This window comes from Mirounga angustirostris, unplaced genomic scaffold, assembly GCF_029215605.1.
Source record: "Mirounga angustirostris isolate CCGP_5_RB_7025 unplaced genomic scaffold, mMirAng1.0.hap1 SCAF_14, whole genome shotgun sequence".
In the NCBI taxonomy this organism is placed as follows: domain Eukaryota; kingdom Metazoa; phylum Chordata; class Mammalia; order Carnivora; family Phocidae; genus Mirounga; species Mirounga angustirostris.
Window position 1 is genome coordinate 61,585,558 of NW_026991722.1, and position 14,623 is coordinate 61,600,180.

The 14,623-nt window shown below is 45.2% G+C and overlaps 1 protein-coding gene across 1 annotated transcript in view; it reads right to left on the bottom strand.

Annotated features, from left to right (window-relative positions):
• TUBB6 (tubulin beta 6 class V) overlaps nucleotides 1-14,623 on the bottom strand; it is a 16,047-nt gene continuing 1,424 nt past the window's right edge. Inside the window, exons 3-4 of the mRNA XM_045887091.2 lie at nucleotides 13,510-13,620; nucleotides 1-1,513 (exon numbers count right to left, since the gene is read on the bottom strand). Of these exons, the coding sequence (XP_045743047.1) occupies nucleotides 450-1,513; nucleotides 13,510-13,620 (1,175 nt within the window). The 3' untranslated portion in view covers nucleotides 1-449. The remainder of the gene's footprint in view (nucleotides 1,514-13,509; nucleotides 13,621-14,623) is intronic.

Here is a 14,623-nt window from a genome sequence, read left to right on the forward strand (position 1 = left end):
AATGGTTTTAGTGTTTTATTATGAATTGGTTGTTTTAAAGTTCCATATTGCATTTTCAATATAAGGCAACACTGCACAGCTTCAGGTTTCATCACAAAGGATGAAAAACACTGTTTCTAACTTCCTTGCTAATTCTCAGCATGGTTGAACACTTGACAGAAGGTGAGGTCAATTCATGTAGCTCTTCCTTGATGGCCCCTTTATTGTTTCAAGTCCTCCAGTAGAAGATCTGTGGTCTGATCTTTTGATTGGGTAGGACTGCCGATTCTCTGCTATTCCGATGTACTTTCTTCCTTCCAGATGACTGATAGTGCAATTCTGTTGCATTGGTGAGGGGCCTATACCCACATATTTAGAGCAGAGCACCATGTGGTGGCCAGCAGGGTCACGATGCTCCGGAGTTAGAGAAACAACATCGGATTTGTGGTATCTGAGACTGGGATGCGCCTCTATTCATTGATCTCCTCTTCATCGTCTTCAAAAGCTTCCTCGCCATCATTGGCCGTGGCTTCTTGATACTGCTGGTATTCCGACACCAGGTCGTTCATGTTGCTCTCGGCCTCGGTGAACTCCATCTCATCCATGCCCTCGCCCGTGAACCAGTGCAGGAAGGCCTTACGCCGGAACATGGCGGAAAACTGCTCCGAGATGCGCTTGAACAGCTCCTGGATGGCCGTGCTGTTGCCGATGAAGGTGGAGGCCATCTTGAGGCCGCGCGGCGGGATGTCGCACACGGCCACCTTGACGTTGTTGGGGATCCACTCGACGAAGTAGCTGCTGTTCTTGTTCTGGATGGCCAGCATCTGCTCGTCCACCTCCTTCATGGACATGGGGCCCCGGAAGACGGTGGCCACGGTCAGGTAGCGGCCGTGGCGCGGGTCGCACGCCGCCATCATGTTCTTGGCGTCGAACATCTGCTGCGTGAGCTCGGGCACGGTGAGCGCGCGGTACTGCTGGCTGCCGCGGGCCGTGAGCGGCGCGAAGCCGGGCATGAAGAAGTGCAGGCGCGGGAAGGGCACCATGTTCACGGCCAGCTTGCGCAGGTCGGCGTTGAGCTGGCCCGGGAAGCGCAGAGAGGTGGTGACGCCGCTCATGGTGGCCGACACCAGGTGGTTGAGGTCGCCGTAGGTGGGCGTGGTCAGCTTGAGCGTGCGGAAGCAGATGTCGTACAGGGCCTCGTTGTCGATGCAGTACGTCTCGTCGGTGTTCTCCACCAGCTGGTGCACCGACAGCGTGGCGTTGTAGGGCTCCACCACCGTGTCCGACACCTTGGGCGACGGCATGACGCTGAAGGTGTTCATGATCCTGTCGGGGTACTCCTCGCGGATCTTGCTGATGAGCAGCGTGCCCATGCCTGAGCCCGTGCCCCCGCCCAGCGAGTGCGTGAGCTGGAAGCCCTGCAGGCAGTCGCAGTGCTCACACTCCTTCCTCACCACGTCGAGCACGGAATCCACCAGCTCGGCCCCTTCCGTGTAGTGCCCCTTTGCCCAGTTGTTGCCTGCGCCCGTTTGTCCTGGGACAAAGCACAAGAGAGTGGCACACAAGTTCAGTAGGTCGGCACGGGGGTAGGGGGAAGAGGGAGCTCCTTCTTATTCATACTTTTAAGACGGTGATGAAAAAACACATCTTTCAGCGCCAGACTCAATTCTATGGAAAGCAGCACTGGAAACAACCTGAGTTGGCTCATTCTTCTGTTTCTGGGAGAAATCAAAAGGCTTTGCCACCAGGACTTACCAAATGTTGCCTCTTTTACGGAGAGGCACTTGTCTTAATCCAATAGACTTGGAAAGAGTTGGGAAAATGTAAATATTAATTCCAGTACAACTCTGCCAATATGATTTTTTAATTAAATGTTTTAAGTATGTTTTTACTGCAAAGAATTTTTAGGTTGAAGCTTAGCTTATTCAGGTTATAGAAAATGTAAGATATATACTCTAATTGGCAAAGACAGCCGTAATTATCAGAGCAATCCTCCAAACTGGACTTTCTTTTAAAAAAAAATGATTTTATTTATTTATTTGACAGAGAGAGAGCACAAGCAGGGGGAGGAGCTGAGGGAGAAGCAGTCTCCCCTCTGAGCAGGGAGCCCGAGGAGGGGCTTGATCCCTGAACCCCAGGATCGTGACCCTAGTGCCAGGCAGATTCTTCACCGACTGAGCCACCCAGCCGCCCCTGGACTTATTTTCTGTCAGAACAACATGACTTTTTCAATCCAAATCAATACGGTAATACACATTCCAAGGATTATTAGAAAAACCACTTAGAACTAAATTCTAGAGCACACTGTAGGGTAAATTATGAAAAGCAGTAAAGTCAATGCTCAGTGCTGACCTCTGCAAGCTCATGATGAACATGGTCCCCTTCCCCCACCTCCATGCCTGGTTGTGCCCCTCTGATGGCGAGAGATAATGTATCTATTTAGTAATAAACTATAAAACAAGGCACTGCTGTTGCTCATGATTTTAACTGGTAGAAGGCAATGTAATATATAGCCAAAATTATAAGTTATTTAAGAAGCGAGGAAGATTATTAAAAGGCATTGTGTTTATTTAGTAAATTGGTATATATCAAATCTGGTTCTAAAAAGATTGTATAATTAAAGAATAAATTCATTAGCATCCCTATCAAACTTCCCCTACGTATCGGATGAAAAGGACCAGGACGCACCATAGGAGCTGGGCAAGTGACCTGAATGTGTCAAGTGGACAAAAAAAAACAAGAGGAAGCAGAGATGCCAGGGTTGTTTGCTCTTCCGCTCAGAGCTAAGACAGTGCTGGAATCCTACTGTGTGGACCTCTCTCCACTTATTCCAAAGATGTTCACTTGATTTTTGTCTACACTTAACTGGTGGCAACAATCCACAACCACCATCCAGCGACCAGCTTTTCTGCTCTGGGCAGGCAGTTCCATGCCCCACACGGGGCACATCAGTGGGAAGCTGAGCTGGAGACCAGTGACACAGCTCCAGTTGCCTCCCAACAGTGGCCCAGTGCTACACCAGGTAAGACAAGGGGATGCGAGGCCCTCGTGCGCTTCGGGCTGGGGCCCTCTTACTGAGCTCTGCTGCTGGCCCACCCCCACCCCAGGATTCTGTGCTGTGGGTGTGGCTTCACACAAGGGCCTACTTTTGGAGGAATGTGTCTCATCTCAAATATCCTTGAGTCTTCCACAGCATTTATCAGTGCCAAACACTGTGGGTGTTAAGTGGAAATCTGTAAAACAAGAAAAACAGCCAAAATCCTGAGGCTCTTCAGTAAGTTTAAAATGTATTGGCTACTAGTGACTTGTATCACATACAAAGAAAGGTCTACCCTCCTTAAATACCTAAAGAAGTCCTACAAATGAGTAAGGAAAACAGTAACTTCTAGGAAAATGGGCAAAGGATATAAACAGTTCACAGGGAAGGAAATTCAAATAACTTAAATATTTGATGCATTCCTTATAAGAGAAATGTACACTAGAACAAGGAGATTCAGTTTCTCCCCTGTGAAACTGACAGAGATCAAAAAGCTGGCAAACCCTGTTGGCCAGAATTGGGGCTGCGGGGGAGGTTGCATAACAAGGACCAGCCTCTATGGAGAACAATTCAGCATATCTATCAAAATTAGTCCTCTTAGGCTCAGCAATTTTACTTCTATAAATTTGCTTAGACATGTATATGTGCACGTGTGGAAAATGACGTAGACAACATGTGCTGAGCAGTTTGTAATAATAGTAAAGAGAAAAGGAAAACAACCTAAACATCTCTTAACAGGGGACTGGTTAAATCAGTGATGGTTTCAATGCAACCGAACACACGAGCAGCCATCAGCTCTAGCACTAGTTACTCCAGTGAATAAAATCTCAGGGTCATCTGTACAAGGGATGAGGAGCTTCCATTTTTTTTTTAAAGATTTTATTTATCTGACAGAGACACAGCGAGAGAGGGAACACAAGCAGGGGGAGTGGGAGAGAGAGAAGCAGGCTTCCTGTGGAGCGAAGGCAGACGCTTAACGACTGAGCCACCCAGGCGCCCGAGGAGGTTCCATTTTTATACTACATACTTGTGTGTTTGAAGAAAACATGTGCAGTTTTAACTTTATGATGAAAACAGTAAACACACTTAAATATTCAATAGTGACACGTCCAGGAGGGCAGAACTGCCCATCGGAATGAGACACAGCTGGCCCCTGCTCAGCTGTCTTAGCCCCACCTTGCAAGGGAGCTCAGCCCTCACTCCTGCTGTCTTTGTCCCATCTGCTCAAAGGCCCCAAGACGATGGGCATGGCAGCACTGCGGCTCCACGAGGGGCCCAGGCTGGGCAAGAGCAAGCTCCTCCAAGCTTGCAGCTCCCCCCCACAAGCACCCCCCGAGGGCACCAGCCACTTAGCCCTCTGTGGTGGCCATTTCCTTATCTGGGAGGTGACTGTGTTCTCTCTTACAGAGATTCTCTTTTTTCTGGCCCAGCTGACTCAAAAATGGCCATTGTTCTTCCTATGCCCTCCACTAATTCCTGTCCATCCCTCCCCACCCAACCCAGCAGGCAGTGGCCCGGCCAGATGCACCAGAGGCAGGGGGAGGCACAAGGGCAGGGCTCAGTGTAGACTAGCACACCTTCACAAAGGAAAGAATGCGAGTGCAACTGTCAAAAAGAGGCTAAGAGATGATTTCATTAAAACAGAGTAGAGGGGCGCCTGGGTGGCTCAGTCGTTAAGTGTCTGCCTTCGGCTCAGGTCATGATCCCAGGATCCTGGGATCGAGTCCTGCATCAGGCTCCTTGCTCTGCGGGAAGCCTGCTTCTCCCTCTCCCACTCCCCCTGCTTGTGTTCCCTCTCTCGCTGTGTCTCTCTCTGTCAAATAAATAAATAAGATCTTTAAAACAAAAATGTTATAAAACAGAGTAGAAGCCAGCAACTGACAAGAAGGTAACTTCAGGCAGGCATGCAGCCGCAGCAAGTCAAGCTCGCTGAACTTGACCCTTCCCCAGCTCACACCGCTCACTCGGCTTCCTCAGTATTTACAGCATGATTAGCTACGAGGTTTTCTCTGCTCTTGACAAAAGGAAGAAGCGAGTGACTTCTGAAAATATTTTGCCACAGTCTCCTAGCAACAGATGTTCCCAGTTAAATATTTGGGGGTCATGAGTTGAACATGTTCTGTAATGAGATGTTGTGACATTAATCAGCGGCTCAGGACCGTAGAACACAAGGCTGCAATCTCGAAGCTTTGGCAGGCGGGTTGCAACAGGTCCCCAGGGTTTTCTCAGAGTCCACCCTCTGGTTTACTTGCTCTTGCTCACATCGGGTGAGGGATTAAATGCTCCCTGACCCCCTCTAGCCCCAAGTCGGGAAGGGAAAGTTACATGTGCAGAAAGAGGCTTTCTGGTGCTCCATTTTCTCTCACAAAACTCTCTCCCACTGTCTCTGGGCATGAATGCTCTACAACCAGCAATTTGTTAAGAAAAAGGTTTTTTAAAGTATATTCAGGTACAAAACTTAAATGTAGATAACTTTCACTTTTAAAATGATACATTACTTCAAGTCAGTGTTTTTTAAAAAACCACTATAAACCATACCTAGAGGTGGAATGATACTGGTGTATGTAATTGACCAACTCTGAAACAGGGAGCTCTGAAGCTACAGGGGGCTGAACCACCTCCTAGGCAATTCTGCCTCTTTCATTAAATAGAGAATGACTTAAAAACAATATACTGTGTTTATACACTCTGGACACCTCTCCATTCCCCATAACAAGCATGCTATTTTAACAAAAGCAGATTCATTTAAACAATTCACAGTTCTTAATTAAGAATAGTGTCAGCTTTGAATTAAATTTTTTTTTTTTTGTAAATAGGCTCCACGCCCAATATGGAGCTTGAACTCACAACTCTGAGATCAAGAGTTGCATGCTCTACCGACTGCACCAGCCAGGCGCCCCAGTGTTGGCTTTAAATATTACTATTAAAGCTATTTTACATCAGTACAATCTGCTAAAATTTTAAAATATTCTGAATCAAAAATCGGGATGCATGTTCTAACAAAGAAGCAAAGATACAAGAAGCAATCCTAGAGGCAGTTTAAAAGCCAGATGTCGTTTCTAACATTCTTGAAGGTTTACAAGGGCCATGGATTAGATAATTAAATGGTCACCATAGGTCTGTGTGAATTTGTTCTTAATCTTTTTTGTCCCACTTACTGATAGCTAGAAAGATGAGTCCAGACCTTTCTTAGGCTCTCTCAGTTTTCAGTTCAAATATATTAAACCAAAGGAAACTTCCACCGTCACTGAAGCGGCTGCCATGAGAAACCAGCTTAGCACAACTTCAATAGTTTGATCCAATTCCATAAAGCCTCTTTTTTTATGTATATTTTTTGTTTCATAAAGGCTTTTTTTTTTTTAAGATTTTATTTATTTATTTGACAGAGAGAGACACAGAGAGAACAGGAACACAAGCAGGGGGAGTGGGAGAGGGAGAAGCAGGCTCCCTGCCGAGCAGGGAGCCCAATGCGGGACTCGATCCCAGGACCCTGGGACCATGACCTGAGCCGAAGGCAGACGCTTAAAGACTCAGCCACCCAGGTGCCCCCAGTAAAGACTCTTTAAAAAGCTGCACAGGAGTGGTGGCTGAGGGGAGGCCTGACCCTGAGCAGACATCTGGGCTGGGTGAGACACAAGTGAGGGGGGGGAAGGCGCAGGGCCTCCAGGGTCCTACCAGAAACCCTTCTCCAGCAAGTGCACCAACAAGAGCCACCGCCTCATCCACACCGACACTTCTCAGCACAGACTTCACCGCATGTAAAAGGCTGTGAAATAGACTCCATATCTACACACCTACCACCCATTGTAAGAAATAAAACATAACAAAGTTCCGTGAAGCCCAAGGTAACAAGACTGAGTCTGAACATCTTAAACAATGTACAATTAGATAATGTTTTTCTATTTTCTCTCCGGAAGCAATAAGGGGCGTGTGTGTATATGTGTGTGTGTTTTAGCTAACCGCCCGTCCCCATCGGAACAGGGTTCACGGAGTTGTATTTTAATGTTGGGTCAGGTTTCTCTGTGTGTGAGTCCTGTTTATGGGAGTGTAAGTCTCTCTTTTTCTTATACTGACAATTTCTACAGTTTATACAGACTTGCCAAGTTCTGAGTTCTTTTCCCATTTCCTCGGAAGTATTTCTTAAAGCATTGTCAGTTATATTGCTCAGAGTCCCTCAGTTGATATATTTCTTTAAAAGTTTAATTTCAGGCAAAAGGAGAGCAAAAACTGCTGTGGTCTCAAACACTGCTGGTGGCATTAATCCCACTCAAAGACTAAAGCAAAATGTATAATGGACCTAAATATGTTCACAGGCTCTGACCCGGTAATTTTACCTTTGAGGATCTATTCTGTGATCAGAGTTAGAAACACAGACCAATTTATGTGAACCAAGATGGGAACATCTAGATTCTATATCACTATATTCTTTTTTTTTTTAATTAAGTAAGCTCTATACCCTAAGATCAAAAACCGCATGCTCCGCCGAATGAGCCAGCCAGGTGCCCCCATATATTGTATTTTTTCTTAGAGCAAAATCTGGTAAGAAATGACTCCCTGATTATTGGCCACTATGAAATAAATAATTACAGATTATGCAAGTATTAAAACTTACAGATCTTAGAAACTATATATTAACATGGAATATGGCTTAAACATAATATTCAGTGGGAAAGAAGATCTGATAGTGTTTACAAATAATGAAAATCAGCAAACAGAAAGAAAAGATAGAAATATACCTCAATGCCAATGATGATTATGTGATGATGATCATATAGAATAATTCTTTTACTCTAGTTCTTAATTTTTAATGATACAGTTCTATATTAGCTTTTGTTGAAAAAAGCAAAGTAAAGATCAAGATAAATAAATACAAATAATGTAGAATGAAGGGGGATCTCCCTTCTTAGAGTGGTATATTCCTGGGGCGCCTGGGTGGCTCAGTCGGTTAAGCGTCTGCCTTTGGCTCGGGTCATGATCTCAGGGTCCTGGGATCGAGCCCCACATCGGGCTCCCTGCTCAGCGGGGAACCTGCTTCTCCCTCTCCCTCTGCCTGCTTCTTCCCCTGCTTGTACACTCTCTCTGTCAAAAATAAATAAAAATCTTAAAAAAAAAAAAAAAGAGTGGTATATTGCTTCTTATGATGATGACTATCGTGTCCTGGGCTTCCTTTTTTGAATATAGTTGCTAGAAACCCAGAGCTTAAATTAATTCTCAGCTGCAATTGAATTAACTCTCACAGTTCACCCTGTGTTTTAAATGGCCACGTTTTATGGCTGTCTTTACTATACGTTGTCTTATATCCTTCCTAGAAACAGGAAAGCCATGTATTTTACATAAATAAAGCTTTACCAGATGTTTATATATTCAAACTCACAGGGCGCCTGGGTGGCTCAGTCGGTTAAGCATCTGCCTTCAGCTCAGGTGCTGATCTTGGGGTCCTGGGATCAAGCCCTGCATGGGGCTCCCTGCTCAGCGGGGTGTCTGCTTCTCTCTCTCCCTCTGCCTCGCCCCACCCACCTTGCTCGTGCTCACTCTTTCTCAAACAAATAAATAAAATCTTAGAACAAAACCAAACCAAACCTCACAAACTCATGTATTCGCTTCTAACATGCATATGCCCAAGGAAGGGCTCCTACAAGGTCAGTAACGGGAGCCCCTTTCTGAGAGGGAACAAAGTGGACAGAGGAGGGAGGGGCCAGCTTCCCACTGTACATGTCTTCTGCACTTCTGAATTTCCTACCATGCATTGCCCATCAAAAATCAAGGACAGTTGACCCCTGAACTACATGGGCTTAAACTGCATGGGTCCACTTATGCACAGAATTTTGATAAATAAGTACGGTACTGTAAATGTATTTTCTCTTCCTTATGATTTTTTTTTTTAAGATTTTATTTATTTACTTGACAGAGAGAGACACAGCGAGAGAGGGAACACGAGCAGGGGGAGTGGGAGAGGGAGAAGCAGGCTTCCTGCGGAGCAGGGAGCCTGATGCAGGGCTCGATCCCAGGACCCTGGGATCATGACCTGAGCCGAAGGCAGACGCTTAACGACTGAGCCACCCAGGCGCCCCTCCTTATGATTTTCTTAGTAACATTTTCTTTTCTCTAGCTGACTTGATTGTAAGAACACAGAATACATAGAACATACAAAATAGGTGTTAATCGACTGTTTATGTTGTTGGTAAGACTTCCAATCAACAGTAGGCTATTAGTAGTTAAGTCTTCGGGGAGTCAAATTATACATAAATTTTGGACTGTGCAGGGTGTCAGCACCCCTAAACCCATGTGTTGTTCAAGGGTCAACTGTATACTTTTCTTAATGATGAAATCTATTAATTTTTTTGGTAAAGTTTAATGAGACTGAGGTAGATTCAGCCAACTGTAATTCAGGTTCAAGAAACCTTAGCTACCTCTCAGATTCTTACCAAAAATCAGTTAAACCTTCAAAGGAAGGGCGTCTGGGTGGCTCAGATGGTTAAGCATCTGCCTTCGGCTCAGGTCATGATCCCAGGGTCCTGGGATCGAGTCCTGCATTGAATCCCTGCTCGGCGGGGAGCCAGCTTCTCCCTCTCCCTCTGCTGCTTCCCCTGCTTGTGCTCCTTCTCGCTCTCTCTCAAGCAAATAATTAAAATCTTAAAAACAAAACAAAACAAAAACAAAAACCTCCAAGGGAAGAAACTGGGCAGAATTCTATGTGGAAGTATATTTCTGTGCATGTTGGGGAGACAGGCCATTGCTTCCTTCAGATTCTTACAGAGGCCTGGATGCTTGAGGGCCCTTCATTCCTCAGACCTTCAAGCTGAAGGAGCCCCAGGAAGGGAACTGATAACACCAGAGGTAGCAGAGCTGAAATTAGCGGCCAAGTCTCCCTTCTCCCCATTCAGTGTTCTCTCTCTTTTTTTTTTAAGATTTTATTTATTTGACAGAGAGAGACAGAGCGAGAGAGGGAACACAAGCAGGGGGAGTGGGAGAGGGAGAAGCAGACCTCCCGCAAAGCAGGGAGCCCGATGTGGGGCTCGATCCCAGGACCCCGGGACCATGACCTGAGATGAAGGCAGATGCTTAACGACTGAGCCATCCAGGCGCCCCTCAGTGCTCTTTTTGGTGACCCAAACTCAGTAACCCAGTGAGGTGGTGCATGCAAGAAGAGTCTACAGCTGCTAAGGATCTATACCCGCTTAGGGGTATAGATCTATACTCTGCTCTGCGGGGAGCCTGCTTCTCCCTCTCCCACTCCCCCTGCTTGTGTTTCCTCTCTCGCTGTATCTCTCTCTGTCAAATAAAAATAAAATCTTTAAAAAAAAAAAAAGAAGAAGAAGAAGAATCTATACCCACTAAGAGAAAGAGAAAGGTGGCATTGATCTGTGTCAAGATCAGTGCCACAGGGGAGTTGTCCTTTTTTCCTTCTGGGCATACAGAATATGAATATTCGCCCAGTCAAGTCTCCATCACAGGAACTGAGGGAGCAGTCCACTGAACTGACAGAGACTGACACCAGCTGGTAGTAAGGGCAAGGGGGTGGGGGGGGGGAGCAGGCAAAGGGGTTCAGCTCTTCTAGAGACCAGTACGCAATGTCCATAATGCATGTGCGAACATTTCTTCAGGACAAATTCCTTGAACTGAAACTGCTGAATCAAAATTCCAGATTTGCTGAATCCAGTAAGCTGTTCTCTGACAATGCTTACAACTTAGTCTCCCAAGCAACCTCACCAATGCCAGCTGTTGGTTTTTAAAGTACCAACCTGTCTGTTGGGAGAAAAATGTCTTGTTTTAATGTCTCCTCCTCATTCCCAATTACTAGTAAATTATGTCCCTAGGTATTTATAACTTTCATTGCTATTGTGAATAGGATATTTTCCCATTATATTTTATAATTGATTATTACCTTTAAGGAGATCAATTTGTCCCAGTTTGCCTGGGACTTTACCAGTTTCAGGACTGAGTGGGTAGTGTCCTGAGAAACTCTCCAGTCCCAGGCAAATCAGGACAGTTGGTCACCCCATAGCAATAACGTCTGAGTCTTTATCTCGTGTGTGACTGCCTTATTGAGGTCTTGTAAGTGCCAATCACTGGTCATTGGACAGGCTATCTGGAAAATCCAAAAGAATCATTCCACCTTCAAATAATAATTTTGTCTTTTCCTTTAAATGATCTGTATCTCTTTTCTTTCTCTGGTCTTCGTGCACTGGCTAGAACCTTCAAAACATGAAATAGTAGAGACAATGGACATCTCTTTCTCATAAGTGACTTTGCTTGGAATACTTCTAATGTTTCACCAGTGAGTGTGACGTTGCTATGGATTTGGTAGGTAATTCTTAAACAGAGGAAGTATCTTTTCTACTTCCAGCTTGCACATAAGGGTTTTTGTCCTCTACAAGTCAGGAACACATACTGAATTTTATCAAATATTTTGGGGCACCTATTAAGATGTTGTCTTTCTTAATCTATTTGCTGACTTCTCTCTCTCTTTTTTTTTGAGATTTTATTTATTTGTCAGGAAGATAGAGAGAGTACAAGCAGGGGGAGAGGCAGGCAGAGGGAGAAGCAGGTTCCCTGCTGAGCAAAGAGCCCAACATGGTACTCGATTCCAGGACTCCGGGATCATGACCTGAGCCGAAGGCAGACGCCCAACCGACTGAGCCACCCAGGCGCCCCTATTAGCTGACTTCTCAAAGTTGAACCATCCTTGCATTCCTAGGATGTTGCTAATATTTATCAAGCACTTACTATGTAGGAGATATTCTAGATACATAGGGTTTAAATAGCAGAGGATTATCTGTTACTCTCAATGAAATCATCTCCACATGGTGCCTTTTGAGGAAGGGGTTGGAAAGTAGATCTTTGATAGATTTAATTTCTATACCACAGCAACTTTAAGCCATGAATCAGCCTTAAGAGTCTCTCATTTCCTTGTAAGACACTTTACCTTTTACGGGCATGGAAATTGTGCTTATTGTTGATTGAGGTACTTTTGTTGATAAGTAATATTTTTCTCTCTAGGCATATTTCTTACTCAATTACATCAGTAATTTTTGAGAAAGAACATAAGTGAATGTGTGGTATCTAACATTAAAATACGATCGTCGAATGGAACACCTTCAAACCCGCCACACACCCTGTAGGCTCTACCTTGGCTCCTAAGGTAGAAGTGGTTATGAATGGCCATGTGTTTGTGTAGTGCCTTTCCGTTTTCTCTTTTCATTCCCCTTATTTAGTGGAGTGTCTCTATTAAGGCTTTGAGCACTACTATCCAATAGAACTTGCTGCGATGAAGGAACTATTCCGTATGTCCAATATGGTGCCACTCGCCACATTTAATTATTGAGCCCCTGAAATGTAGCTAGTACAACCGAGGAAGTGAATTGATTTTATGTAATTTCTATGAACTTTAAATAGCCACATGTGGCTAGTGGCTACCACATTGGGCAGCAGAGTCCAGAAGAGGCTTCGCTTGGGTCCCATTATGGCCCAACCCTTGAACAAGTTATTATCAGAAACTTTGCCTGTCCCGTTGGTTGTGTAAGTTGTCAGGGTGATGGGGAAGGGGACGATACTCAAAGGATTCATAAACTTTGTGAACGTTCATCTTGCTGAGTTCCCCTTATAACAGGTCACTACCTGACTCTACTAGAGAGTCATCAGGTCATGTACCAATAAAATCTTTCAGGATTCTGTCTCTTCTTGCATATTTTGAATATTCCTCCTCTGACTATTTTGTCAAGTAACCTTGATTCTAAAAACCACGGCTACAGGGTGATGGAGGCTGGTAGCCTCCATTTAACAATACACAATTTTCTTTGGGAGTGTGTGGATGGACAGGTGCTTTATCATGTCTTAGGTGGAAGAAGGGAGGAAGGATTTGCCCAGTTCTAACAAAACAAAATTCACACAGTGCCAGCCTTTGGGAAAAAAGCAAAATAACTGTCTATAGGTAATGAAAGAGAAATATAGGTATAAACACACTGCAATTAAAAGATGAGCAACAGGGGTGCCTGGGTGGCTCAGTCGTTGGGCGTCTGCCTTCGGCTCAGGTCATGATCCCAGGGTCCTGGGATCGAGCCCCGCATTGGGCTCCCCGCTCCGCGGGAGGCCTGCTCCTCCCTCTCCCACTCCCCCTGCTTGTGTTCCCTCTCTGGCTGTGTCTCTCTCTGTCAAATAAATAAAATCTTTAAAAAAAAAAAAAAAAAGATGAGCAACATAGGAACCAAAACAAATGATTATCATCATATTAATGATAATTTATAAGGGCAAGAAAGAAGTTAATGTCTAAAAATTTTGTTAAACCAAGAACTATCAATACAAGCATTTCATTTAGAGAGACAGAGATTACTTTCCTAAAGAAAAGTCAAGAACTAAAAGGGGCAGCACCCTGTCACGACACTGGAGACTGCTAATTTCCATCCTAAGCTTTTATCTTTTAATCTTGCATAAAGTAGTTTGATGTGTGAAAAAAAAACAGAAAGAGGCAGAAGGAAGCAGGACATGGAACCCACCGAAGATGAAGTTGTCCGGCCGGAAGAGATGCCCGAAAGGCCCGGACCGTACACTGTCCATGGTGCCTGGCTCCAAGTCCACCAGGGCAGCCCTGGGCACGTATTTCTGAGCTGGAAGAGAACAAAGCCCACCCCCAAGGGTCACTTTCTGGTCTCCAGAGTCATGGACAGTCCCCTCGCGGGTCCCCCCAGCACAGCTGCCTGGACAGGTAGGAAGCAGGGTTTCTTCAGAGACAGGCCCGGCTTTCTTAGGACCCCAGAACCTCAGCACTGGGAGGGGCCTGGGGGAACACAGTTCCAGCTGAAGTTGTTCCGATGAGGAAACCAGCCCAAGCACGAATGGGCAGAGGAAGTGCCAGGAATAAGCAGGATGAGAAATCAGGTCTCCTGACTTCCTGCCTTCTGTATTTTCCACTTCACCCTGACACCTCTTTCCTGTCGGGAAGTTTTACTTTTTTAGCTCCATGGAAATAAACTGTATCTGTTGCCACTACTTGCTGTGTTGCTCTACATTCTTTCCACTTTTTGGCACCTCCCTCAGGCACACGCATACATGGATCCAAGCTTTAGCCTGGGCACCTCGTTATAGGTACGATCCCATGGGCTGTTTCCTAGGGCCCCAGAGGGGGGTGGCCAGGATCCACTCTCATGTATGAACCCAGTGTTGCCGTGTAGCTTTTTTGTCAGCAAGCACATTTTCATGCCTAGTGGGCAGGAACTTGTTCCCCAGTGAGGATGGGGTTAACAGGATTGCACCCTACAACTCCTGTCCAGCTACACACACATAGCCAGACTGAAGAAAGGAAGTTAACAAGCTGCACCTGAAGGTTAACAGCAGATGCAATGTATAACTGGAATTTTCTTTAGTGCTATCTAGAAATTTCATATTCTATGCCCTGCTTGTCCAGACCTTTTCTTCTAGCTGCTGAATGAATAAAACCCAGTGATTTATGTATCCTGCTCTTCACAACTCTTGTGTGGACAAACAGCAAGTGACTCCAAAAACCAGATTAATTCTTTCTGGGAACATATGTCATGCATGTGGAAGGGTAGCATCTGTCATTTTCTGGGTGTTCTTTCCAAGTCTTAGTTTTTTGTTGTTTTGTGAAGGGCA